This window comes from Littorina saxatilis, linkage group LG7 (genome assembly GCF_037325665.1).
Source record: "Littorina saxatilis isolate snail1 linkage group LG7, US_GU_Lsax_2.0, whole genome shotgun sequence".
In the NCBI taxonomy this organism is placed as follows: Eukaryota; Metazoa; Mollusca; class Gastropoda; order Littorinimorpha; family Littorinidae; genus Littorina; species Littorina saxatilis.
Window position 1 is genome coordinate 23188690 of NC_090251.1, and position 24613 is coordinate 23213302.

Sequence of the window (24613 nt, forward strand, 5' to 3'; positions counted from 1 at the left end):
GTGTGTGTGTGTGTGTGTGTGTGTGTGTGTGTGTGTGTGTGTTTCTCTCTCACTCTCACTGCAAAAAAGTTTAAACCAGCGGAGTGCATGGACTGAGCTAAATCATATGTCCCTGAACCCCCCCCCAAAAACAAATACATGATACAACTAGACAAGAACGTCAGAACATAATCTCAACGTTTCCCGATTTAATTTGTGCGCCTTAAGTTGCCTTGTGGTGAGATGTGCGCGTTATAAATTCTCGTATTATTATTCGTATTATTAAATGTCAATGATGAAATTGTTTCAAGAATCAACCATCATAAAGTGTTGGGAGTGACCATCGGTAACAACCTGTCATGGTCACACCACATCGAACAACTTTTTAAAGTCATGTCCAAGAAAGTATATCTCTTATCTAGAATCAAGCACTCCCTGAATTTGGAAGCCAGGAAGTTATTTATTCAGTCTGTTATTGATTACGCATCAACCTTATGGGACTCGGCAAGTGATAATTCACGAAAACCTATAATTAGATTACACAAACGAGCGCTGAAAGTAGTCTTATTAAAGAAAACAACCCTGAGTGAGTTAGACTACATAAACTTAGGCATTCTCCCTCTGAAAGAAAGACTAGGCTATAATAAAGGTACCCTTATGAGCAAAATTATTACCGGATGTGTACCTGAAACTCTACGTGCCAAATTTATCATGAGGAATTCACGCCAATTTATGAGATTGAACACTCCTATTCCTCGGATTGACTTGTTTAAGTCCAGTTTAGTTTATTCAAGTACATAGTTTCTGGAACTCTCTTACGACATTCCTGCGGCAAACTACCAGCACAGATAGTTTTAAGAGCAGATATTTGTCTTATTTAATGAAGTCAAAATAAATTATATTTGTCTTAAATGGTATTCATTTTTACATTTAGTCAAGTTTTGACTAAATGTTTTAACATAGAGGGGGAATCGAGACGAGGGTCATGGTGTATGTGTGTGTGTGCGTGTGTGTGTGTGTGTGTGTGTGTGTGTGTGTGTGTGTGTGTGTGTGTGTGTGTGTGTGTGTGTGTGTGTGTGTGTGTAGAGCGATTCAGAGTAAACTACTGGACCAATCTTTATGAAATTTGACATGAGAGTTCCTGGGTATGATATCCCCGGACGTTTTTTACATTTTTTCGATAAATGTCTTTGTTGACGTCATATCCGGCTTTTTGTAAAAGTTGAGGCGGCACAGTCACACCCTCATTTTTCAATCAAATTGATTGAAATGTTGGCCAAGCAATCTTCGACGAAGGCCGGACTTCGGTGTTGCATTTCAGCTTGGTGGCTTAAAAATTAATTAATGACTTTGGTCATTAAAAATCTGAAAATTGTACAAAAAAATTTGTTTTATAAAACGATCCAAATTTACGTTCATCTTATTCTTCATCATTTTCTGATTCCAAAAATATATAAATATGTTATATTTGGATTAAAAACAAGCTCTGAAAATTAAAAAAAATAAAAATTATGATCAAAATTAAATTTTTGAAATCAATTTAAAAACACTTTCATCTTATTCCTTGTCGGTTCCTGATCCCAAAAACATATAGATATGATATGTTTGGATTAAAAACACGCTCAGAAAGTTAAAACGAAGAGAGGTACAGTAAAGCGTGCTATGAAGCAGTGAAAGGCTCGTCACTTTCACTGCCTTTTGCACTAGCGGCGGACTACGTTCAATTTCATTCTGTGAGTTCCACAGCTTGACTAAATGTAGTAATTTCGCCTTACGCGACTTGTTTGTATTTAACATGCCCCTCGCCTTTTTATTGAAATAATGTACACAGACCCTTTTCGGATAAAGGGACTTAAAACAGCCATTTAGATGTGTGATGATCTTTGCAATGTCTTGCTTTTTTGATTGCTTTAAAATGCAATGTATGGCTGAGAGCATGGTGTTGAGTCAGTGCAAGATGCTCTATACCACTAAATTCACACCAATTAACTCGCAATTTGCCTCTATGCAATGCGTTTTGTGTACACATATGTATAATGAGTTCTCACTTTAGTTATCTGTTAAAATGTAGAATTTTTATTTTTCTCTTTTTTATTTCATTTTTAGTTAGTCCCTCTTTAGGGCGAGGGCTGGATGTAAAACAGCAGACTACTGCTTAATCTAGTACCCTCGTTAAATAAAGAATTGTCATTGTCCTCTGTCTGTCTGTCTCTGTCTCTCTGTCTCTGTCTCTCTCTGTCTCTCTCTGTCTCTCTCTGTCTCTCTCTGTCTCTCTCTCTCTCTCTCTCTCTCTCTCTCTCTCTCTCTCTCTCTCTCAGACAGGCATTCTTATGGCGGGTCTGCCTTTATTTCATATATATGCTGACAAGATGCAGTTATAGTAATCAATTTAAATACTACAATAGTGTACTTTTGACTTTTTACGAGTTGTATGTGTGTTATCATTTTGCTTTCAGAATGACACGACACAGATGTGGTTTGAGAATTTCACAACCTTGCACATAAAATACTCCTTGGTGAAAGACCTCAAGTTGAGAGGTAAATACTGTACAGTGGAACCCCCCTTTTAAGACCCCCCAATTTAAGACTTCCTCCATTTTAAGACCTTGCTTTTTCAGACTTTCTGTTCATAACCTCTGTAAATTTACCTCCATTTTAAGACTCCCTCCTTTTTAAGACCTGATTTTCTCAGACTTTCTAAGGTCTTAAAAGGGGGCTTCCACTGTATTGCACAACTCTACGTGACTTTTTTTAGTACTCTTGCGTAAAAACGTTTTCTTTCCTTATCAGAATGGAATGAACAGGCTGTTGAGAATTGGTTTGCAAGAGTGCAGGGAGAGAAATGTTAGCTCTTTTTGACTCACCGGAGTAATCAGGACAGTCTTTGTAATGAGTAGAATTAGGCCGTCTGGCTTTATTGAAAATAGCCCAATGTTTCTGATATTGTTCATAATAATAATAATGAGGATACTCATATGGCGCAAATCCTAAAAACGTTCTAAGCGCCTTACAAAAACATACACAAGGAAATAATTCTGTACAGAATGAAAAATGAAACGGTATATATACATCGAAATAAACTTAAACAAGATTTACACATTTTCAGAGTTTTTTTGAAAGATATGTTCCTTCCTGGGTATTTTTTTTTATGAGTATAATGTGAATTTGTTTTCCGCTACTGTTATTTTTTTATTGTCTTTTTTGTGTGTGTCGCTCTCTCAATGGACGATTTTTGGAAATAACTCTGTCGGGTTTGTATGGGTTGTGCAAGAGTGACAAACATTGGAGTAGCCAATCACTAATGAGGGTGTGTCGGAAACACGTCAATAGGATTGAACAGATTTTCAAGAACATGGAGTTGAAAAGAATGACAAAATTCAACATCGGCTGTTGGCATTTGCTTGTTAATTTCTGGTTGTCGTCTTCTGTTTGGTTGTTGCCTTCCAATTATATTTGATTTATAAGTTTATCAGTATTGCATATATTAGGGGCAGGGAGATAGCTCAGTCGGTAGCTAGGCTGGCTTCAAAACCCGTTGTCGCTATCGGCGTGGGTTCGAACCCCTATATTCGGCGAGGGATTTATTTTCCAGTCAACTTTGTGCAGGCTCTCCTTGGTGTCTGAACACGCATGTGCTCGATAAAGATCCCAAGTTCACAGCGAAAGTCTCAGGGCTTGGAAACATGAATACACGCATGCAGGAATAAAAAAAAGAAAAACGGGTAGCGCCGTATACTGTATGGCAGCTTGCTTTCCCCAGGGAGAAAGCAGCCCGAATTTCCATGAGGGTTACCTCACAGGACTATAAGAAATCGTATCTTATTATGAATGAACGTGTGAGCAGGACTGTCCCTGTGGACTGGCGAGGACATGGCCATAGGAAGCAGCGTGGGCAAGGCCCAGTTTGCTCTGCATTCATGGGACTTCCTCATGCACAACCTGCTCCACAAGGTGGTCCACGATCCTGTCGTCGTCCGCCATTACTATGCAGGTAAAGTCAAGCCTTCTTCTTCTTCCTTTTGTTGTATATCTTCTTCTTCTTTCTTCTTGTTCTTGTTCTTGTTCTGCTTCTTGTTCTGCTTCTGCTTCTTCTTTTTCTTCTTCTTTATCTTGTTGTTTTTCTTCTTCTTCTTCTTCTTCTTCTTCTAATTGGTGTTGTTCTTCCTCCTTCTCCTTCTTGTTCTTCTCCTTCTTGTTCTTCTCCTTCTTGTTCTTCTTGTTCTTGTTCTTCTTCTTCTTCTTCTTCTTCTTCTTCTTCTTCTTCTTCTTCTTGTTCTTGTTCTTCTTCTAATTGGTGTTGTTCTTCCTCCTTCTCCTTCTTGTTCTTCTCCTTCTTGTTCTTCTCCTTCTTGTTCTTCTTGTTCTTCTTCTTCTTCTTCTTCTTCTTCTTCTTCTAATTGGTGTTGTTCTTCCTCCTTCTCCTTCTTGTTCTTCTTGTTCTTGTTCTTGTTCTTGTTCTTGTTCTTCTTGTTCTTGTTCTTCTTCTTGTTCTTCTTGTTCTTCTTCTTGTTCTTCTTCTTGTTCTTCTTGTTCTTCTTCTTCTTCTTCTTCTTCTTGTTCTTGTTCTTCTTCTTCTTCTTCTTCTTCTTCTTGATCTCGATGCCTCACTTGGTGGAGTTCGTGGGGAGTACGTCTTCGGCTGTTTCGTGACGGGGTGTGGGCGCATTGCCAACGAAGTCAATGGTCTGGTTCTTCTTCTTCTTCTTCTTCTGGTTCTTGTTGTTGTTCTTCCTCCTCCTCCTTCACCTCCTTCTCCTTCATTGCTTTGAGTGTTTCATGCATTTGCTGACTTGGCTACATCTATTTTGTTTCAACAGACACGGTTGCTGGGGTTGGCGTCGGATGCATGCTTCTCGGCACTGCCCTTGGAGTGACCTTCACATGCATTGCCTTCAAGCGAGGCAGTTACCGCGGCCGCAGCACTCACCGACCTTTCAAACTGGATGAAGATATGGACGCCTACCGTGATGATGAAGGATTATAAGTCTGATTTGTTTTTGTTCTGTTACATTTCTTTTTTTTTCCTTTTTTTTCTATTACTCAGTAATACTATTCGTATTTCCTTTTTCTACCTTTAAAAAAAAAAAAAATTATTTACATTGTTTAGATAAGATGCTGTTTGCTGTCTCTTGTAGTATTCATTACTGATTGGTCCTGATTTATTTTTGTTATTTTCTTGAAAAATGATAGGGAACATAGAGTAAATAGTGAAATCCTTATCCCTGTTTTAGCATTGAAACATCAGGTGTTCCACAGTAGAAAACTGGCCACACTGCACTCTCAATAAAGGATATACAATTGTGGTTTAGGACATAAAATGACCAGAAGACAACATTCCAAGAAAAGGCTTATGTTGGAATGTCATAAGGAGATTACATAAATCAGCAAAAGCTAAACCTGATTGAAGTTGCTTAATAGTTGCTTGTGCACCTTTAGGGGGGATTTTTTTTTTCTTTGGGTTTTTACAATTTCACATTCAAGTTCATTTGTTGTTTTGAATATGTCCCCTTGATTTCCTGTGATGATGAAGGGTTTTCCAATGGTGCATGTGTGATGTAAATACAGTCTGGAAACTGTGGCCCACTATATGTTTTCCTCTTATTTATCTCATAAACTGAATAACAATGTCAATTCTGTGCGTTTTTTACTCCTGCAAAATTCCACCTGTCTTGAATTGTAAAGGAGTTTATATAATTTTGAGATGAATTGTATTTTTGCTATGAAGATCTTTTATATTGCCCCCCGCGGGTTAGAGGGAGTCCCATATTGGTTGGGACGAGAAAGAATTTAACCGATGCTCCCCAGCATGTCGTAAGAGGCGACTAACGGATTCTGTTTCTCCTTTTACCCTTGTTAAGTGTTTCTTGTATAGAATATAGTCAATGTTTGTAAAGATTTTAGTCAAGCAGTATGTAAGAAATGTTAAGTCCTTTGTACTGGAAACTTGCATTCTCCCAGTAAGGTAATATATTGTACTACGTTGCAAGCCCCTGGAGCAAATTTTTGATTAGTGCTTTTGTGAACAAGAAACAATTGACAAGTGGCTCTACCCTATCTCCCCCCTTCCCTCCGTCGCGATATAACCTTGAATGGTTGAAAACGACAAACACCAAATAAAGAAAGAACCTTTTATATTGAGGTGAATTTTTCTTTTTGATTTTGATATTCACTGAAAAGGATCCAATGGACGAGCGAGATTCCATTGGTGCTTGCTATCATCATTTTCACCCTTTAAAGAAATATAACCAGAAAGAAAAGTCATCATTGTTGTCATTAATCTTGTCATTGTCATCATCACCACCCTCATCATTACTCTGACCTTCATCACCCTATGTCTACTTGTAACACTGTTGATCGTTTTCATTTTGATTTTTCTAAAGTTCACATCACCTGTGTCGTCTTTGTTATGATTTATGTCATTAAGATTAATCTCATAAACATAGACATGATTACAGAATGTAATATCTCGCAGGTTAGTAAGTATTGGTGAGAAGGAACACAGTAACATGTACTTGGAAAGAGTGTGATGCAGATCTCCACTTGGGTACGAGAACCATCATGGGTTTTTTGTGTTTGTGAAGCTGTCCTGGGAAATAAGCAGATTTGTCAAAGATTACCCACCGTTGTTGATGCAGCTAAGGCATCATTTGTGGTCTTGTTGCTGCGTCAAAGTAACGACGAGGCTGTGTGCCTTGCACCACAACTGGCATGGTGCCACTGTCTGGATATTCAAAAAAACAAATTTCTTAAATCTCTGTGCTAAAAAAAAAAAAAAAAAATGTGCATGGCAGGATTAGAAAGGTCAGTCCTTGTTTTATTCAACAGTTATAATTGGTACATTACAATTTACACGATGAAAATATTAAGAAAAAACAACAAGCTTCCTTGCATTGCTTTCCTGTATAAAACGGGCGCCAGCTGTTCCCGGTAGCAAAAAACAGGGTATTATATACTCATTTCAGGCTGTACTCGGAACGGGTAATACTGGAAACGGCATAGGCATATACATGGAGCCTGCCACATTATCTTTCTGTCAAATATTCACTGTATTATTTTCCTGTAATTGTGTAAATCATATACCGTACTTTCCGGGTGACAAGGCGCTTCGTTATCTAAGACGCACCCCCTTCTTTTTAAAAAAAATTGTAATCCAGTCACCCATTGGACGCAGGGGGCCGATAGGGCGCACCAAAATGACCCAGTTTTTGCCATGAGAGGTGGTTCCCCTGTCATATCTGAGAGAGGAAACACTTCCTGCATCGGGGTCAGTGACCGGTCAGTGACCGAGTTTAACAGAGTGGAAATCTGTGTGTGCGGCCAGATCAAAGGCAGGGCAGTACCTAGTAGCTGAAACATGCATTATCACAAGTTGTTTGACTGGTACTCAAGCGGTCTCTTTGATTTTTTTCGTATTTCATACATGGATTAGGCGCTTCGTTATACAAGACGCAGGGGTCGAACTCGAGGAAAAAAGTCGCGCCTTATGACCCGGAAAGTACGGTAGTGTACAGTGTCCGCATCTTAGCAAGTATGCTGTGTTTCCAAAGTGCAATTGCGTTGTGATGAAATGTACATGACTGTGTCATGTAACACACAGTTGATACACTGAATATGCAAGATAACATGCAGGGGGAATTGAACACAGCAAACGTAGAATGTGCACACAAGTTTTTGCTCACTTGGAAACTCAGGTGACCATGGAAAGCGTGAGTTGTTTTCTCTCATGCTGTAAATATTGTATGGCTTTCTTGACAGTCGTAGCTATTTTTGCCAAAGCTGACCACATGAATGCAAGTAGTGTGGGTAGTTTAGCTTTAACATTGCAGACTGCATTCCAGGATGTAGTAGTGCATTGAGAGAAATATTTTCGTTGGTAACACGCTTTAGTTACAAAATTCAAAATCACACAGCTCCGTAGTTGCAGGTTTGATCAAAGTGATTTGCACAAGTAGTAATTAAAAATTTGTTGGTGGTTTTAAATTATTTGTTCACTGTGTAATACTTTGTAATACTGTAACTGTCAGCTTTTCCTCAAGCAACAAATTCAGTTGTGTTCTGTGTTCATTTGCCCTCATGTTGACTGCAACGCTGTTTATTCATGAGTGTAAATGTAATCACTTGAATTAGTTTTTTTGCCTATTAACATTTAAGTGTCGTAAATTACACTCTTTTTGTTTGTTTGTATTTTTTGCTAATTTTACATTCCAATGTACTTCTTCGCCCTTCTGAAGTTTTGTACATGTACAGTTTTTGAAAATAAAATTATAAGTATGCATGGTGTAAATGACACTCCTTTTGCTAATTTAAGATTCCATCGCACTTCTTCACCTTTCTGAAGCTTTGTACATGTACAGTTTTTGAAGAAAAAATAAGTATACATGCATACATAACCTCTTTATACATGCATGTAATCTGTGGCTAATAATTATTTCATATTTTTTGATCGAGCAGAATGTTCTGTGTATGTTTCTGTGGTCACAATAATGATGTTTACATTGCTGTGGGATCAGTTTTTTCTAAGAAGACTTTTCTTGTTTACTTTTTGAAATATAAACAGTTGTCTTTCTGAATCTCCCTGTTACATGAACTGAAGCCGGAAAAGACATTTGGATTAAGCAGTTCCATTTGTTCATATATTACATGAGAAAGCTTCTGCATTTCTCTTTTCATGCATGCTCAAATTATTTTTTTTTAAAGTTGCAGCAATATCAAGAAGGACGAAAACACTTATATGTACAGATTATGTGTACAGATGTTACAAAGCTTATTATACATCTCAGTATGCATAACTATCTGCGCAGTTTGATAAAGGCCAAAATGAATTTAAATGCAAAAATTGAAAATCTTTGGGTGGGGGTGGTCAGATGTTGGATTAAATGCAAGTTAACTGTAAATATCTTTTCACATCCTATATTACTTGTGCTTTTCTATGAACTCTTATACCGTCCTCGCTGTTAAGTCGCTTTTTTGCAAGCTATATATGTGAACGGTGTGGAAGCATGCCTGCACGTAATGCTCAGCTAAGAACAAAAGATGTGTGAATGCAAATGTTCCGTTATGGTTGCGAGTGTAAATTTCTTTGTTGAGAAGTTTATTGAAACATGACTATGAGTGACTGACAGTGCCTGGCTTTATTCATGCATGTCAGGTCCGGCAGCTGCTATTACTTACATGACACACTTGCCTAAAACATTCCAGACATATATATACAGCATTCATTAAAGAGAGAGAGAGAGGGTGATTCAGACAGAGATCACTGCACGCTATTTAAAAGTGAAGAACGTTCATGGTTTCACTGGGAGATTGGCAATGTAAATTTCAATAATTTCAATGTTATGGTATCAAAGTGAACAAGCACATACTGAAGAGTGAAACTGTATTTTAATATGGATATATACATTTAGCAATCAAAGCTAAGATGACATATCAAATTTGAGTGTGAACAATTCCAGTTTCCCAGTGTACAATTTTTGTGTTGCCTAGGCTGTTCATGGAGTTATCTACTTAAAAGCTGTATGTGTTATTTACTTTACAAATGTTAGATAGTTTTTCAGCTGCTTCTACAGGGTATTTGAGTTTGCGCATCCGTTCATGAACAGTAAGAGCATTTTCAGGCTGGGTTTTCTTCTACATTCTTGCTTGATTTTGTTGCTTGAACTTGTCTTACGTAGTAATTAACTCCCCCCGCGGGTTAGGGGGAAGAATTTACCCGATGCTCCCCAGCATGTCGTAAGAGGCGACTAACGGATTCTGTTTCTCCTTTTACCCTTGTTACCTATGTCTTAATCCCAAGCGCAAGACAAATTCTTCTATGTGGAAATTGAAGCCAATAAAATTTGAGTTGAGTTGAGTTAAGTGTTTCTTGTATAGAATATAGTCAATATTTGTAAAGATTTTAGTCAAGCAGTATGTAAGAAATGTTAAGTCCTTTGTACTGGAAACTTGCATTCTCCCAGTAAGGTAATACATTGTACTACGTTGCAAGCCCCTGGAGCAAATTTTTCATTAGTGCTTTTGTGAACAAGAAACAATTGACAAGTGGCTCTATCCCATCTCCCCCCTTTCCCCGTCGCGATATAACCTTCGTGGTTGAAAACGACGTTAAACACCAAATAAAGAAAGAAAGAAAGAAAGTAGTAATTAACTGATTGCGTTACTGGAGAAAATGGATCGTCATTGATTGTTGTTATGATTGTTGTAATTCAGTCAAGTGGGCATTTTATCCTTATCTTAAAACTGATTCTTGTGAGATTATGTCTGTATGAAGAAAAGCGTGTTTCATTTTTTTACTCGTGTTCAAGTCAGAAGAGTAATTAATACTCCCGCAGTGGGGCACTGCGGTTATGAAATTAAAAGCCCCTCCTGTTTTTGGAACCGCAGGAGCTTTCTAGTTTGCTGTTAGGTAGATTTTTGGTTCCTCTTTCCTGTCATGCTCTCTTTTTCTTCATGAATTCTTTTCTTTTTTCTGCCTTCTTGCTCATTCACCTGTATTTTTTCCAAAAATCTCTTCTCTTGCCGCTTGTCTCGCGATTCATGTATAGTTTAATCTGTTAGTGTTCTGATGTAAGTCCAGCAGTAGATAGGTTAAGCCTATTTTAACATACTGGAAACTGGTAATCTTCCAGTAGGTATTAATTTAGTTTTACTAAAGCCTGCTGGGACACAAGTAATGGGTTAGTGCATTTGTAAACAGGAATCGCTTGACAAGTGGCCCCTTTCATCCCCCCCTTCCTCGTCCTGATATGGCTCTGCGTAATCGGCTGGACGTTAAGCAACAAATAAACAAACAAAGTAATTAATACGCCTGATATCCTGCTTAAAAGTAGTAATTTGGTTTTGATCTTTTCTTTTCTTTTGTGACAATTGATCTTTCTTTACAAAAATGTTATACTATGCTTGTGCACTTCCCGCAGTGGGGCACTGCGGTTATGAAATTAAAGGCCCCTCCTGTTTTTGGAACCGCAGGAGCTTTCTAGTTTGCTGTTAGGTAGATTTTTGGTTCCTCTTTCCTGTCATGCTCTCTTTTTCTTCATGAATTCTTTTCTTTTTTCTGCCTTCTTGCTCATTCACCTGTATTTTTTCCAAAAATCTCTTCTCTTGCCGCTTGTCTCGCGATTCATGTATAGTTTAATCTGTTAGTGTTCTGATGTAAGTCCAGCAGTAGATAGGTTAAGCCTATTTTAACATACTGGAAACTGGTAATCTTCCAGTAGGTATTAATTTAGTTTTACTAAAGCCTGCTGGGACACAAGTAATGGGTTAGTGCATTTGTAAACAGGAATCGCTTGACAAGTGGCCCCCTTCATCCCCCCCTTCCTCGTCCTGATATGGCTCTGCGTAGTCGGCTGGACGTTAAGCAACAAATAAACAAAATGCTTGTGCACTGTAACTGTGGTGAATATATAGCTTATCTCAGCTCCTTTGTGTTTGTAACTTATGCAATGTCACTGTGAGTCAGTTTTCAGCTCCTGTTTTCCTGGCACTTGTTCTTGCACAGCCCCTTGTAGTGATTCTGTTTGGATCAGTCAGTTAGTTGTGACACTTACTATCAGATAGTTCACATCAGTGCTTTTGAGATTGTCACAACATTCAGAGTTTCTCAACGATCATCACTAGTATTATCACTCAGCCATTTACCTATACTTATTGAACAAGCAAAATTAATTCAAGTATACATATAAATACACTTGGCGACGAACAGTGGAGGGAGAACTGAAGACCCTGAACCAAACGTGGGGTACCATCCAGAGACTGGCCCAGAACAGACAGGATCGAGTGGAGGTCTTTTGTTGCTGCCCTACATGCCAACCGGCATATCGGGCAGTAAGTAAGTAAGTAAATACATATAAATGAAGATCTCTGCTCACACAATTTTACTTCATTACCTTTACTCATAGTGAGTTCATGTGCACGTGAGGCTTACACGCACAATGATACACACTCAAACTCTCTGTGGTAAGCTCTTTATTAACTCCACTATTTCTCAATTGAAGCTGCACAATTACAGCTGCTGGAGTGAATATTTCTTTGTGGTTATCCTTCCAAATCAGGTTGTGATTTTAAACTCTTCTTGTTGTCACTTTACAATAACTGTTACGTTTATGATTCTGATCCGTTTTCAAAAGTGCTTTACTCTGGCTATATAGGCAAATATTAGAATCTATATACTTTGCAAACGGCAGTCGACTTATGCATAATTAACTGATCAAAATCCTCAGTTGTCGTTTGTGGTTGGGCATGATCGAGTACTGTTTTTAATACTCTTTGGTTCGGCGTGCAACATGATTTGATGCAGTGGTTTTTTTTATTAACTGTCTAATTCTCACATACTTTTCTGAAAGTCAGATGGAAATATTCTTTGTGTCTGCATTTGAAGATTAATGCAAGATTAAGTATTTTGCTGTATCATGAATCTTCTTAAAAAGTTGTAATTGGTGCTTTTCTGTTACAATGTACTGATTTAAAAAGAGAGAAATATAGCCATGATTGCTCGAGAACCGTTTTGAGGGAGATAAAATTTGGGGGATAAAAAGATCATCTCTGCCCTTCTGCATTTGCATATACATGGTTTTTTTATGCAGTGCAATCTACGTTATCTGCATATAGTCATGTCATCTGCATGTAATTATGTTGTGTCATCTGCAAATCTTCAGTGTGAATGCCTATACATGTAGTATTGCCTTTTTTTTTTAATGATTTTTTCACATGCATTTTAATTTGCACTGTTATATAGATTTACACTGTTAATGTTTCCTTCAATCAAACTTTTCAGTTGTGATTGATGCAGCAACTGAATATTGAAGGCTTCAGTTTCTGTAAAGTGAAATATACTGTGCCTCGACATGTAATAGTTGTTTGCTATAGTTTAATATTCATCTAGAATTTGCACATGCTTGTATGTGGCCACTTCAGGCTTGGTTTATGTCTAGTGCTGACAAGTCAAAAAACCTATTTCATTTCCCTTTTAAGCTTCAACTCAATAAGCTTGTATCCTAAGAATGCAACAAAAGAACAAGTGAAAATATAATCACCATAAACCCATGTCAGCACATATGCAGCAGAGGCAAAGTGATTTGGACCAGGCGGTCGTCTCTGTCTTCTTTCACTGATAAGACCTTCAGGACAAAGCCAGTGTGTTTTTGTTTTAGAAACAATTGCATGAGCTTTTGGTTGGGATATTTGAACTTTTTGACTCACATGCGAAGCAAAAGTGAGTCTATGTACTCACCCGAGTCGTCCGTCCGGACGTCCGTCCGGAAAACTTTAACGTTGGATATTTCTTGGACACTATTCAGTCTATCAGTACCAAATTTGGCAAGATGGTGTATGATGACAAGGCCCCAAAAAACGTACATAGCATCTTGACCTTGCTTCAAGGTCAAGGTCGCAGGGGCCATAAATGTTGTCTAAAAAACAGCTATTTTTCCCATTTTCTCTGAAGTTTTTGAGATTGAATACCTCACCTATATATGATATATAGGGCAAAGTAAGCCCCATCTTTTGATACCAGTTTGGTTTACCTTGCTTCAAGGTCAAGGTCACAGGAGCTCTTCAAAGTTGGATTGTATACATATTTTGAAGTGACCTTGACCCTGAACTATGGAAGATAACTGTTTCAAACTTAAAAATTATGTGGGGCACATGTTATGCTTTCATCATGAGACACATTTGGTCACATATGATCAAGGTCAAGGTCACTTTGACCCTTATGAAATGTGACCAAATAAGGTAGTGAACCACTAAAAGTGACCATATCTCATGGTAGAAAGAGCCAATAAGCACCATTGTACTTCCTATGTCTTGAATTAACAGCTTTGTGTTGCATGACCTTGGATGACCTTGACCTTGTATTTTGGTAGGAAAAATGTGTAAAGCAGTTCTTAGTGTATGATGTCATTGCTAGGTTTAGTTATTTGACCTTGACCCTGAAGGTCAAGGTCATGTAAAGGTCAAGGTCAAGCATGTGAGTCGTATGGGCTTTGCCCTTCTTGTTCTTTATTTGTTATTGTTGATTTTGCCTTTGTTGCCAGTAGTCATCAGTTTACTGAATATGTCCAGGCATGACCGTGTACTTAATTTATGGATGCACCGCAAATGCCCTGTTCTGTTTTTGTAAACTTTTATTTGTAAAGGTGCAAAGAAAATGTATGCCTTGCCAATGCCCTTAAGTGTGTTTCATTTTTGTAGTTTATCTCTTCTTGTTTTCTCTCCTGTGAATACCTTGTTAACTAAAGTTGTGCTTTTTGCTTGTTGATTATGCAGAAACATTTTTTGCCAATTTTCATTTGTTTTGAGCCTTTTTGTTATTTGACAGGGTTTGTTATGACATAAATTGTCATGGTGACCAGCAGTGCACACGGAATTGAAAATCCAAGGGTTTTCTTTATGTAAGAGGAGTTCGGGGAGAGAGGTTGGGTGGATGAGTACCGTATTTGACGGACTACAAGTACAAGCCGCGACTTTAAAAAAAAAAAAAAATCGCATTGCGGCTTATAAAAAGATGCTGCTAAAACGTTACCTAAACCTGAATAGCATTCACCTAATGGAAGTTGCCACGGATTTTCATTTCGCTCGATTAGCGATTACCGGTACTTTATTAGCTCTCTACTCAAGACTCGGCGCTTTTCTCTTTCTTTCGCGAATCTTCGTTTGTCAACAAGTCGTCGTGACAAGATAGCATACAGAGAAACACTGGATGTATCAGGATCTCGCGCGGGATTTCGTTTTTTTGTGTCTCGCGATAGTTAGAGGAGCGAGAGCCGCCATGTTGTGTTTTCGTCTGCTCGAAAGGTGCGCAAAAGTCTTAAATCATCCCCAAAAAGCTTATTCCGGGCGGGACTACATGTGTGTGTGTGATATTTTTCTTCAAACTTTTTCACTTTTCTTCTTTGTTTCACTTGTTTATTTTCGGAGCCGATTTCGCCAAGTACCGTTTGCCTGGTTGTTTTGATTGATTGACACGATCTGATTATATTTTTTTCGACGGCGGCTAATATAGTGACGCGGCCTATACGTGGCTCGTCCCAATTTTTTTGTTAAAAGTCGGGGGTGCGGCTTATAAAACGGTGCGTCTTGTAATCCGTCAAATACGGTATGTCAAAAGTGTAAAGGTAAGTTTCCTTTATTTTGTTGTTGAAAAGTGTTGTGTAGTAAAAGCCACAATTTAATGTAAAAGAACACACACACACACAGATGTCTTCATGTCAACACCTTTGAATGACTATACTGAGAAATGGTTTCTCTGTTGATATATTGCACTCGCCAGTAGTCTGAAAAGTTCTCACCAAGTGTATAAGTGTTGTTGGTTTAAACACAATATTAAATTAAAAAAATGCTATTCCTGTGCACTGTTGTATCACCTTTTTATTCTCACAAGATTGCTCACTGCTTTTCTGTTGTTTATTTTGAATAAAATATGCATTGCAGAGATAGAATCTTGTGTGTGTGTGTGTGTGGATGTAGGCGCTTCCTGTTATACTACCAGTATTTTAAAAAAACTAGGCAGATGCATTTGAGTGCAAATTCTCTGGAAATTTGAAGGCAATGCACATTACTGAAACGTACCCTTTTGATTGGTTAATATACCGACGGTTTTTGTTAAAAAGTTCTCTCCAATGATGTGCAAACCTTCAGTTTCAGACGCTCTGATTTTTTTCTTCATTTTTTAACGTGGGAACCTTGCTCTTGTGAATGATTTTTGGGGTGAATGTATTCTTACTATCTCACGTAAAATCAATGTTTGCTGAATTAATGCACATGCACATAACAAGCATTCACACAAAAAAGATAATAAAGAGTGACCAAATAATAATTATGTTTATTCAAACACAGAAAAATGCTACAATACATAAACAAATCGTAATTTACACAAAAAAGGTACATTATGTAAATCATTTTCAACAAAAGTTAAAATTCATTGCAACATTGAACACCATCCTGAACTCGGGTCAAAATGAGTTCGGCTCATTCTCTCCCTGACAGGATGCCTTGAGTTTCCTTGTCTGGTAAGGAAACCGATTTTTTTACATATTTAGAGCTTTTTGTAATGTAATATTGATATATATAAGCAGATTCGCGATCGTCGATAATGATTTTTCATGGTGTTTTGTAATTTTTCAATTACAAAGGAATTGATATGTAAGACAGTTTTAAGCGAGCTATTTTTCGTGGCTGTATTTACTGTGCAAACAACTCTAAATATGGCAAAAGTGTCACGTGATAATCAACCGTTTGGTTTCGGCGCTAACTGGAGCAGACAATTTTTTCTGTAACCAGTTGACAGTGATGAAACCATATATTACGGTCTCCTTCCGGCAGCAGTCCCAAAATTTCGACTTGTTTTGACCTTAGAACGATGTCTTTATCATAACTGTGAAGAACAGAACGGAGATCACTGTCGAAGTCGGCCAATCTGCAATCATTTTCATCTCGCGAACACTGATCTCAAATTTAGATCAGTGCTCGCGAAAACCATATGGGAGATAACTCTGTATTTTTGTTTTGATAGATTCGCGAAGGACTGTAGCGTCCGGTCAGGGAAAGAATGAGCCGAACTCATTTTGACCTGAGTTCAGGATGCATTGAACACATGCATCCAAGTTTTTCTCTGTAACTCTCTCTGGCACCCTTTCTCTCCCTCTCTCCCACACATACAAATGCACTCACTGTATACCCACACACCCCACCCCCCCTCTCCAGTGGAGTAACTGTTGCACCATGTACACGCACTGAAACCACGTTAACATTTTTCATGTGTCGTCAGTTTTCTCAATAATGTCCAGCACTTCCTGGGCATATTCCCTCTCCTCCTGAAAACCAGAACAGAAAAGATTGGGTCAATAGTTTAGAAAGTTTCATATTTATTTTGCGACTGTACATGTATTGGCAAATACAGGCACATGTAGTACTATGTACATATATCAATTGTTCAACAATAAAATGTTTTAATTGTAAACTGCTGCTTAGTTGAGCGAGCTAGTAATAATAAGGCTGCCAAGTCCATACTGCATCACATCAATATTTGAGCCAAAGAGTTCAATTTTCGCAGAATTGTTTTCATTTCTTCTCAAGACAAAACACCCATCTTTTCTCTTTTAAATTCACCAACAGAGAAAGTGTTTTAAAGCTGTACGTTCTAGACACGCCCAAAAATTATTGCTTTGGACAGATTGGTTTTTTTTTAAGTTTTCTGTCTGGGTTTACTCTGCTCTTACATGGAAGCTGGAGTTGTCAAGACAGTAGTCACATGTGCGTTATTAAGGCTCATTTTACAGGCTTCTTTGCCAGCTCACACACACACATGTACACACACACACCCCACACACTCTCACTCTCTCTCTACTCTCTCTCTCTATATATCTCTCTCTCACTCGTACTCACACACAGAAAAAAAACACCCATTCATCACCTCACACCAAAACACCTACCTGGTTTTCATCTTTCCCTTGCAAATGCTGTATCTTTTCTTGCAGAAACTGTTTCATGTTGTGCTCTGGTTTGCACAGTACACATTGGGTGGGTGGGTGATCTTTGGCCAGGCACAGTAACGCACCCATCACCTGTTCGTGAGCCTGCTGGTGCTCCTGTTTCAGTTCCTGAATAAGCAGCTCAACGATCCCCTGCTCACACACGGTGTCTGCACAAAATAAACAGCATGACGTGAAGTCAGTTTTAGATGCTGCTCTAGAAGCTTTTTGAGCAGATTTGTAACAGAATCTCCGCAGAGTGGTACAGTGGAACCCCCGCTTTTAACACCAACAAATGTGACCCTCCACCACGGAATGAGTCGCATGTCACCTTTGCATGATTTTCATACTTTTACATTTTCCTCAAGAGTTTTTTATGCTCTATCCAGTGGTGAAAACCGTTTTAGAAAAGAGCGAAAACTGTTTTAGTTATAAGCCTGTGACTAAGGTGACCCTCACACTGTTACCAGACACTCCCCCGGACTTATATTAAGCCTAGCGCAGAACCGCGCGAGGTGACATGCGACTCATTTCGTGGTGGAGGGTCACAAATGTGGTCTTAAAAAGGAGCAAACTTCACAATACAGGTACATTTGCAGAGGTTATAAAGAGAGAGAAAAAAAAGTGTAAAATGTGAGGAGGTCTTGATGAAATGGAGGGTTCCACTGTCGAACCAATGATGCAAGTACATATACATTTGCTTCAAATAATGTAAACCCACACATATGCAAGCAAACGCAAACACACACACACACACTTTATCACTCTGACTTGCAAACACACAAAATACCCACACACACACACACTCCCTCTCTCTTTCTCACTCTCTCCCCTGAACACACACAAAAAACACAAACTCTCTCTCTCTCTCTCTCCCACAACCCCTGAGTCCCTTCTCGCCCCTCAACACAGCACTTGGAACACACCATAACATACGAAACACAACCTCTGATGATAGTTTAACCCTCACCTTTGTACTGGGGGTTCTTGTTGCACATGACCATGAGGAAGAAGGCCACTTTGGTGACTCGTTTGGACGGCCCGGGTGTCTGCAGGACTTTCTTCAACACACCAAAGCCGTTGTTGGCCACAAACTGTTGCTGGGCCTGCTCCAGGAGGGAGTCGCGCACCAAACCTGTCACGCACAAGCAAGATATCCTCACGTTAGTGTTCCAGAACAAATTGCGTTTGAGGAAAGCAAACGAGGGGAAAAGGTGAAAGGGGTGGGAGTAGGGATTTAAAATAAAAAACGCTCGCGCTGGACCCGAGTACTCTTCAGACATTCACACACACACACACACACACACACACACACACACACACACACACTCTCTCCCTCACTCCCTCCCTCTCTCTCTTTCTTACACACACACACACACAATCACACACGAGTACAGACTCATGCACACACACACACACACGCACACACACACACACACACACACACACACACACACAAACAGTAACACTAACACTAACACATGTGCACAAAATTAACACACACACACACACACCGCGCGAGAGAAAAAGACTACAGGGAGGCATTGACGTCAAAGACTTTCGACCGTGACGTAATTACGTCACTATTCTTGGTTTACGGTACCATTCGGCGGCTTTGCTACGAGTATGCCATAGTCTTGGTTGGCCGAGACCTTGCACCGTTCTATCAGACTGCCTGGCTGGCTGTTGCACCGCGAATTCCTCCCACCGCCAAGTCATTTTTTTGTGGTTTATTTCGCATTTAGGTCCCAGGTAACATTATGAAGTTTTAATACGATCAATCGGACCTATTATCAAGTTAGTGTATCAACTTTTGAACGAGCTGCGCCCAGTAGTTTCCCAGCAATAAGCTGTTAAGTCGAGACACACACACACACACACACACAGACAATTAAAGTCTGCTGAGCCCTAGTACTAGCGTACTCGGAGAAAAACCCATTCTGTTTAGCTTTCACATTATTTTTGTTCCTTTCTCCAAAATATCTGGATGAGATTGATCAAGAGAAAATGATGACAAGTAGCACAGTCCATACAAATATCACAGCTAATTTCCTTGATGTACGGTTTGAAATGAAAAACAGAAAAAAAATCCATTTTTTCACAGCCTAACCCCCCCCTCTGCCCAAAGTACTCAGTTATACTTTCCCTGGTGAACGACAAAAATGACCAAATGCTTTCATACTAATAACATAATATTTAGCAACATCCCCCCCCCCCCCCCCCCCCCAAAACACCGCTGCTCTCTCAAGGCCCCATTTCATTAATCATAGTTCAGGGGAGGTAATCTGTAAGAAAAGACTGCGTGTCCTGTTCTTCAAGTTGATCCTGAATTAATTAGGAACCAATCTTTGTCACACATATTCTTAACCTCGAGTGAAAACTTTCTTCCATACAAGTTGCAACTTCATGGACCCTAGCATAAGTAACAATGATTATTGCAAACTTAATTTTGATGGAGAGAAGCTAATAGCATCAAAATTCAAATACAATCCAAACTGCTCAGGGCCCCCCTCAGGCCCCCCCCCCCCCCCCCCCCCCCCACAACACTCCACCTATAGTCAGGGGTCGACACTAACTTATTTGGCCTGGGGCCACACTGGCCCCAGAGATGGAAATTGCTGGGGCGGAAAACAAAAATCTGGGGCCCACTCTCAGTATTCACGTGCGGCAATGCATTGTCTGTTTTTCTTCATCGTACTGAAGCCAGGGAAATTCTTTCAACCATTTCACATTGAAATTAGGACAGCGCTTCGCGCTTTTGGCTGCATCGGTCTCCTTTTTATATTTAGTCAAGTTTTGACTAAATATTTTAACGTAGAGGGGGGAATCGAGACGAGGGTCGTGGTGTATGTGTGTGTGTCTGTCTGTCTGTCTGTCTGTCTGTCTGTGTGTGTGTGTAGAGCGATTCAGACCAAACTACTGGACCGATCTTTATGAAATTTGACATGAGAGTTCCTGGGATTGATATCCCCGAACGTTTTTTTCATTTTTTTGATAAATGTCTTTGATGACGTCATATCCGGCTTTTCGTGAAAGTTGAGGCGGCACTGTCACGCTCTCATTTTTCAACCAAATTGGTTGAAATTTTGGTCAAGTAATCTTCGACGAAGCCCGGACTTCGGTATTGCATTTCAGCTTGGTGGCTTAAAAATTAATTAATGACTTTGGTCATTAAAAATCTGAAAATTGTAAAAAAAAATAAAAATTTATAAAACGATCCAAATTTACGTTCATCTTATTCTCCATCATTTTCTGATTCCAAAAACATATAAATATGTTATATTTGGATTAAAAACAAGCTCTGAAAATTAAATATATAAAAATTATTATCAAAATTAAATTGTCGAATTCAATTTAAAAACACTTTCATCTTATTCCTTGTCGGTTCCTGATTCCAAAAACATATAGATATGATATGTTTGGATTCAAAACACGCTCAGAAAGTTAAAACAAAGAGAGGTACAGAAAAGCGTGCTATCCTTCTTAGCGCAACTACTACCCCGCTCTTCTTGTCAATTTCACTGCCTTTGCCATGAGCGGTGGACTGACGATGCTACGAGTATACGGTCTTGCTGAAAAATGGCATTGCGTTCAGTTTCATTCTGTGAGTTCGACAGCTACTTGACTAAATGTTGTATTTTCGCCTTACGCGACTTGTTTCGTTTCTCTCCACCCTGTTCTTCATCTTCATTTCCATGTCTTTTTACACCAGGGATGTGTCGCCACATTTTGCGTTTGGCATTTGAAGGCGATACTTATCTCTCACGCTAAAGAGCGCAATCTGGGAGTTATTTCCCTTGCGGCATTGTCCTTCGACGATTTCAATGTTTTTTTTTCTTGACTGCGGCATTGATCGTAACGCAAATTTCAGTGACGACTTTGACTGGCGATTTTTAGTGATTGGCTCTGGCATTAGAATTTTCGGTTTGTCATTGTTGGAATTTATCCTGGGGCGGAGTGGGCCCCAAGCTTCGGCAATGTTTGGGGCGGAACACAAAACTCTGGGGCGTTCCGCCCCCCGCCCCCGCTAGTGTCGAACCCTGTATAGTGGAATTTTACAGGGTCTGAAGACAAGTAGGTTCATATTCTTGCATCACGGGACCCCCTCTATGAATTTCTAGTACATTGTTTTAGCTTCTAGCAGGGACGCACAGGTAGGGAAGGCCTGCCGGTACTCTCGAACCGTCAACAAATTCTTTTCCAGTATTTTCAAATAACACCTGGTAAAATGAAAATTTCTGGACAACACGCACACTGCTGAAAGGCGTTCTGACTTACAAGATATGGCCTGAACAGCGTGAAACTGGACGTCCGGATCATGTTCCGAGTCCAACACCTGTAGCATGATGGGCAGCAGGTCGTCTTCCACCACAGCTTTCTGACACACGGGGTTGTTCTGCACCAGCACGCTCATCAGCTTGAAACTGTGGTCCCTGAACTCACTCTCACTGTGCGTCATCAGCTCATGCAGGATGGAGAAACCGCCAATCTTCAGAAAATCTGAAAGTGTGATGGTGGAGTGTTATTAGTTTAGTAGATATGCTGAATATAGTGTCTTTATCTCGTATTCTGTAAAGGTACCGAAAGTGTCCTTATTGAAGAGAGAGGGAATATATGTGTGTGTGTGTGTGTGTGTGTGTGTGTGTGTGTGTGTGTGTGTGTGTGTGTGTGTGTGTGTGTGTGTGTGTGAGTGTGTGTGACCATACACACACATACATGTACATGAGTTTATATCCATGTGCATACATACAAACACACACACACACACACATGATTTTCTAATATGCAGTTTTCTAGCAATACATATATATAAAGATTACTCCAACAAAAAACTAAAATAAAAACAAACAAACAACAAAAGGAAAAAATCGAAGAGTGTGACCAAATAAATATTCATATCAAATACATGTTATTCTTTTGGATAAAAATGTATTCTGTAACTATGATCAGACTCTTCACAACTTTCATTGCTTGCTCAACTTTATGACAATGACATAACATCTTACCATTGGCCATGTCATAAGATTCACACCAGTCAAACAGCAGCTCAAGAGCCTTCAGAGCATTTGTTCTCGCCTCTTCTGTGGGTTCTTTGCTGCCCAGATAAACACCGACAGTTTTGATGTGGTTCTTGACCTCTTGGACGGGGTCGCCTGTCATTTCGTCCAGTGCTTTTTTCAGCCATTCTTTTCTCTGGAAAAAAAATCAAAGCACTATCAGCAAGTGTGTTCAGAACTAGAAATACTATGGAATCCCCCTTTTTGAGACTGCCCAACATCTGAGAAAATTGGGTCTTCGAAGGAAGGGATTCTTGCAATGGAGTTACATTTATAGAGGTTTAATGAACAGAAATCCAGAGAAAGCAGCTCTAAGGTCTGAAAAGGGGTAGGTCTTTAACAAGGAGGTCTCAAAACTGGGGTGGGGCCAACTGCAATCTACATGTTAACTGTCTACGCCAGAACTGAAATATTTCACACCCAAACATTGATCAAGGCTGTCTGTTGAATTATGTCTAAATCCAATGAAACAACACACAACAGATTATTTGGATCAATACTGGGACCTTTCTGATGTAGTTACAAGTTGGTGTGTATCAATTTCTTTAATGAGCATCAAATATATAGACTCTGATCTGAAACTGTGAGATCTGATTCTGCGATTGTGAATGCACCAAGAAAAAGGAAAAAACTCACCCCACATCCCAATGTACAAATAAAACCACAAGGAACAAAAACATTCATAAAAACCATTGCCCTCATAGTATCAATGCATCACCTTCAAAATATCAACTTAACAACTGTTTTCACACACACACACACACATACGGGAGACAGAACATACTGGCCAAAAATGTACTATTCTGGAGAGCTGTTGAAATTTTTTTTTTAAAGTGACCTACGTACCTAGCTACCCTATTTTGTTTTGGACAGATCACTTTAATAACCATCGCTATTTTCCTCTTGACCTTACCTCAGGTGAGAGTTCTCTGAAGCGACTGGGTTCAGGCGCATCCTCTGCCTTGGTCTGCTCCACACAGAATTTCAACAAGCCCTGTAAGTTTTTTGGGGGTCGACCAGACCTGTCATTCTGACCATTCTGGTCGTTGGAGCCGCCTTCAGCCATTGTTCTGCTTATGGAGTGCTAGATATAACCTGTGAGACAAAGTAAATGTTTACAATTCAGGCGCCATACATTTAGGTACATACCAAACAGTGAACATCTTAGATTCCTTCAGTGTGGCAAACAAACCACAGAAAGGGTTAAATTGGGAGATTGCCAATTCAAGAACTTATCAACCAGGCCACAAACAAAACAGAAATGACAGTGATCACAAATTGAAATCCACAATGTATTATGTGTTCACTCAAACACAGGCCCACCGACACCTCTTACAGTCAATTTTGTGCCGTTTGTCACTTTCACATACATTTATTCGCCTTCTGCACATGCAAATGCCTACCGCACAGACTACCATAGGCACAGAGTCATTATTGAGTGACAACAGAAGTCAGCATCGAATGAATCTTCTGAGAGTTATACCTATAAGCTTAGGGAAAGATATATATGTTTACCTTCACCTATCATATCATTATAATCGGTTCCTCTCTTTGTTGTGGATTCTCTACTGCTGTCTGCTCCCTGTTGTTTTTGCCCACCAATGTAAATAGCATAGCTCAGCTGTAGGTCATAACAGTTAAAACAGCAATCCAAAAATAGAAAAGCATAGTATTTTTCATCAGAAAGCACAACAGAACAGTTAAAGCAAGTTATAAAAATCAATATTTAACATTAAGACGTGTCTTACCCAAGACAGTGAATGGTACACTTTATTGAATACACTTTTAACACTTCCACTTCTCGTGCTGTCTGAACAGTAACTGACGCAAAATACGTTGTTTATTCTCCACCACATGCAATCGCCTGTGCTCAAACCTCGTGGAAGGTTCAGGAAACGTCTGAATGAAAGAGTGTGAATGAATCACTTTTACGTATGTCTGTTACTTCCTCAAGGTGGTCACAACAAGTGGGCTTTTTTTCTTACAGCTCTAAAATGTTGAAAAATTTAAACATTTTCAACGAAAAACAGAAAATTTCAGAAAATAGCGAAGCAGACAACGCCGTGCCAGTTTTTTTTCACACAGTGAGTAACTTCCCTTCTCAAATCTTTT

At 39.3% G+C, this 24613-nt stretch overlaps 2 protein-coding genes across 3 annotated transcripts in view; one reads left to right on the plus strand and one right to left on the minus strand.

Moving 5' to 3' along the window:
- Positions 1-15413, plus strand: part of LOC138970960 (di-N-acetylchitobiase-like) — a 41858-nt gene extending 26445 nt beyond the window's left edge. The window contains exons 7-9 of the mRNA XM_070343546.1: positions 2436-2517; positions 3824-3970; positions 4797-15413. Coding sequence (XP_070199647.1) covers positions 2436-2517; positions 3824-3970; positions 4797-4963 — 396 coding nt within the window. The 3' untranslated portion in view covers positions 4964-15413. The remainder of the gene's footprint in view (positions 1-2435; positions 2518-3823; positions 3971-4796) is intronic.
- Positions 15414-15776: 363 nt separating this feature from the next.
- LOC138970962 (hsp70-binding protein 1-like) lies at positions 15777-24575 on the minus strand. Of its 2 annotated transcripts, none has more exons than XM_070343547.1 (7): positions 24250-24575; positions 23415-23596; positions 22451-22637; positions 21723-21944; positions 18415-18579; positions 17406-17614; positions 15777-16787 (listed from the first exon to the last, which is right to left on the minus strand). In XM_070343547.1, the coding sequence occupies exons 2-7, from the start codon at positions 23565-23567 to the stop codon at positions 16728-16730; spliced, it is 996 nt and encodes a 331-aa protein (XP_070199648.1). In that variant the 5' UTR covers positions 23568-23596; positions 24250-24575; the 3' UTR covers positions 15777-16727. The 2 variants fall into 2 exon arrangements, with proteins under 2 accessions (XP_070199648.1, XP_070199649.1); XM_070343548.1 differs by lacking the exon at positions 24250-24575 and adding an exon at positions 24017-24038.
- Between the last annotated feature and the right edge of the window lie 38 nt (positions 24576-24613).

Bases quoted from the DNA above. Each gene is read 5' to 3' on its own strand.
- LOC138970962 (XM_070343547.1), bottom strand. From the start codon at position 23,567: ATGGCTGAAGGCGGCTCCAACGACCAGAATGGTCAGAATGACAGGTCT. The intron at 18,580-21,722 runs GTAAGTCAGAAC...TGTGCGTGACAG, and splicing joins CGCTGTTCAGGCCATATCTT to GTTTGGTGCGCGACTCCCTC. The intron at 16,788-17,405 runs GTAGGTGTTTTG...TCTGGTTTTCAG, and splicing joins AAGGGAAAGATGAAAACCAG to GAGGAGAGGGAATATGCCCA.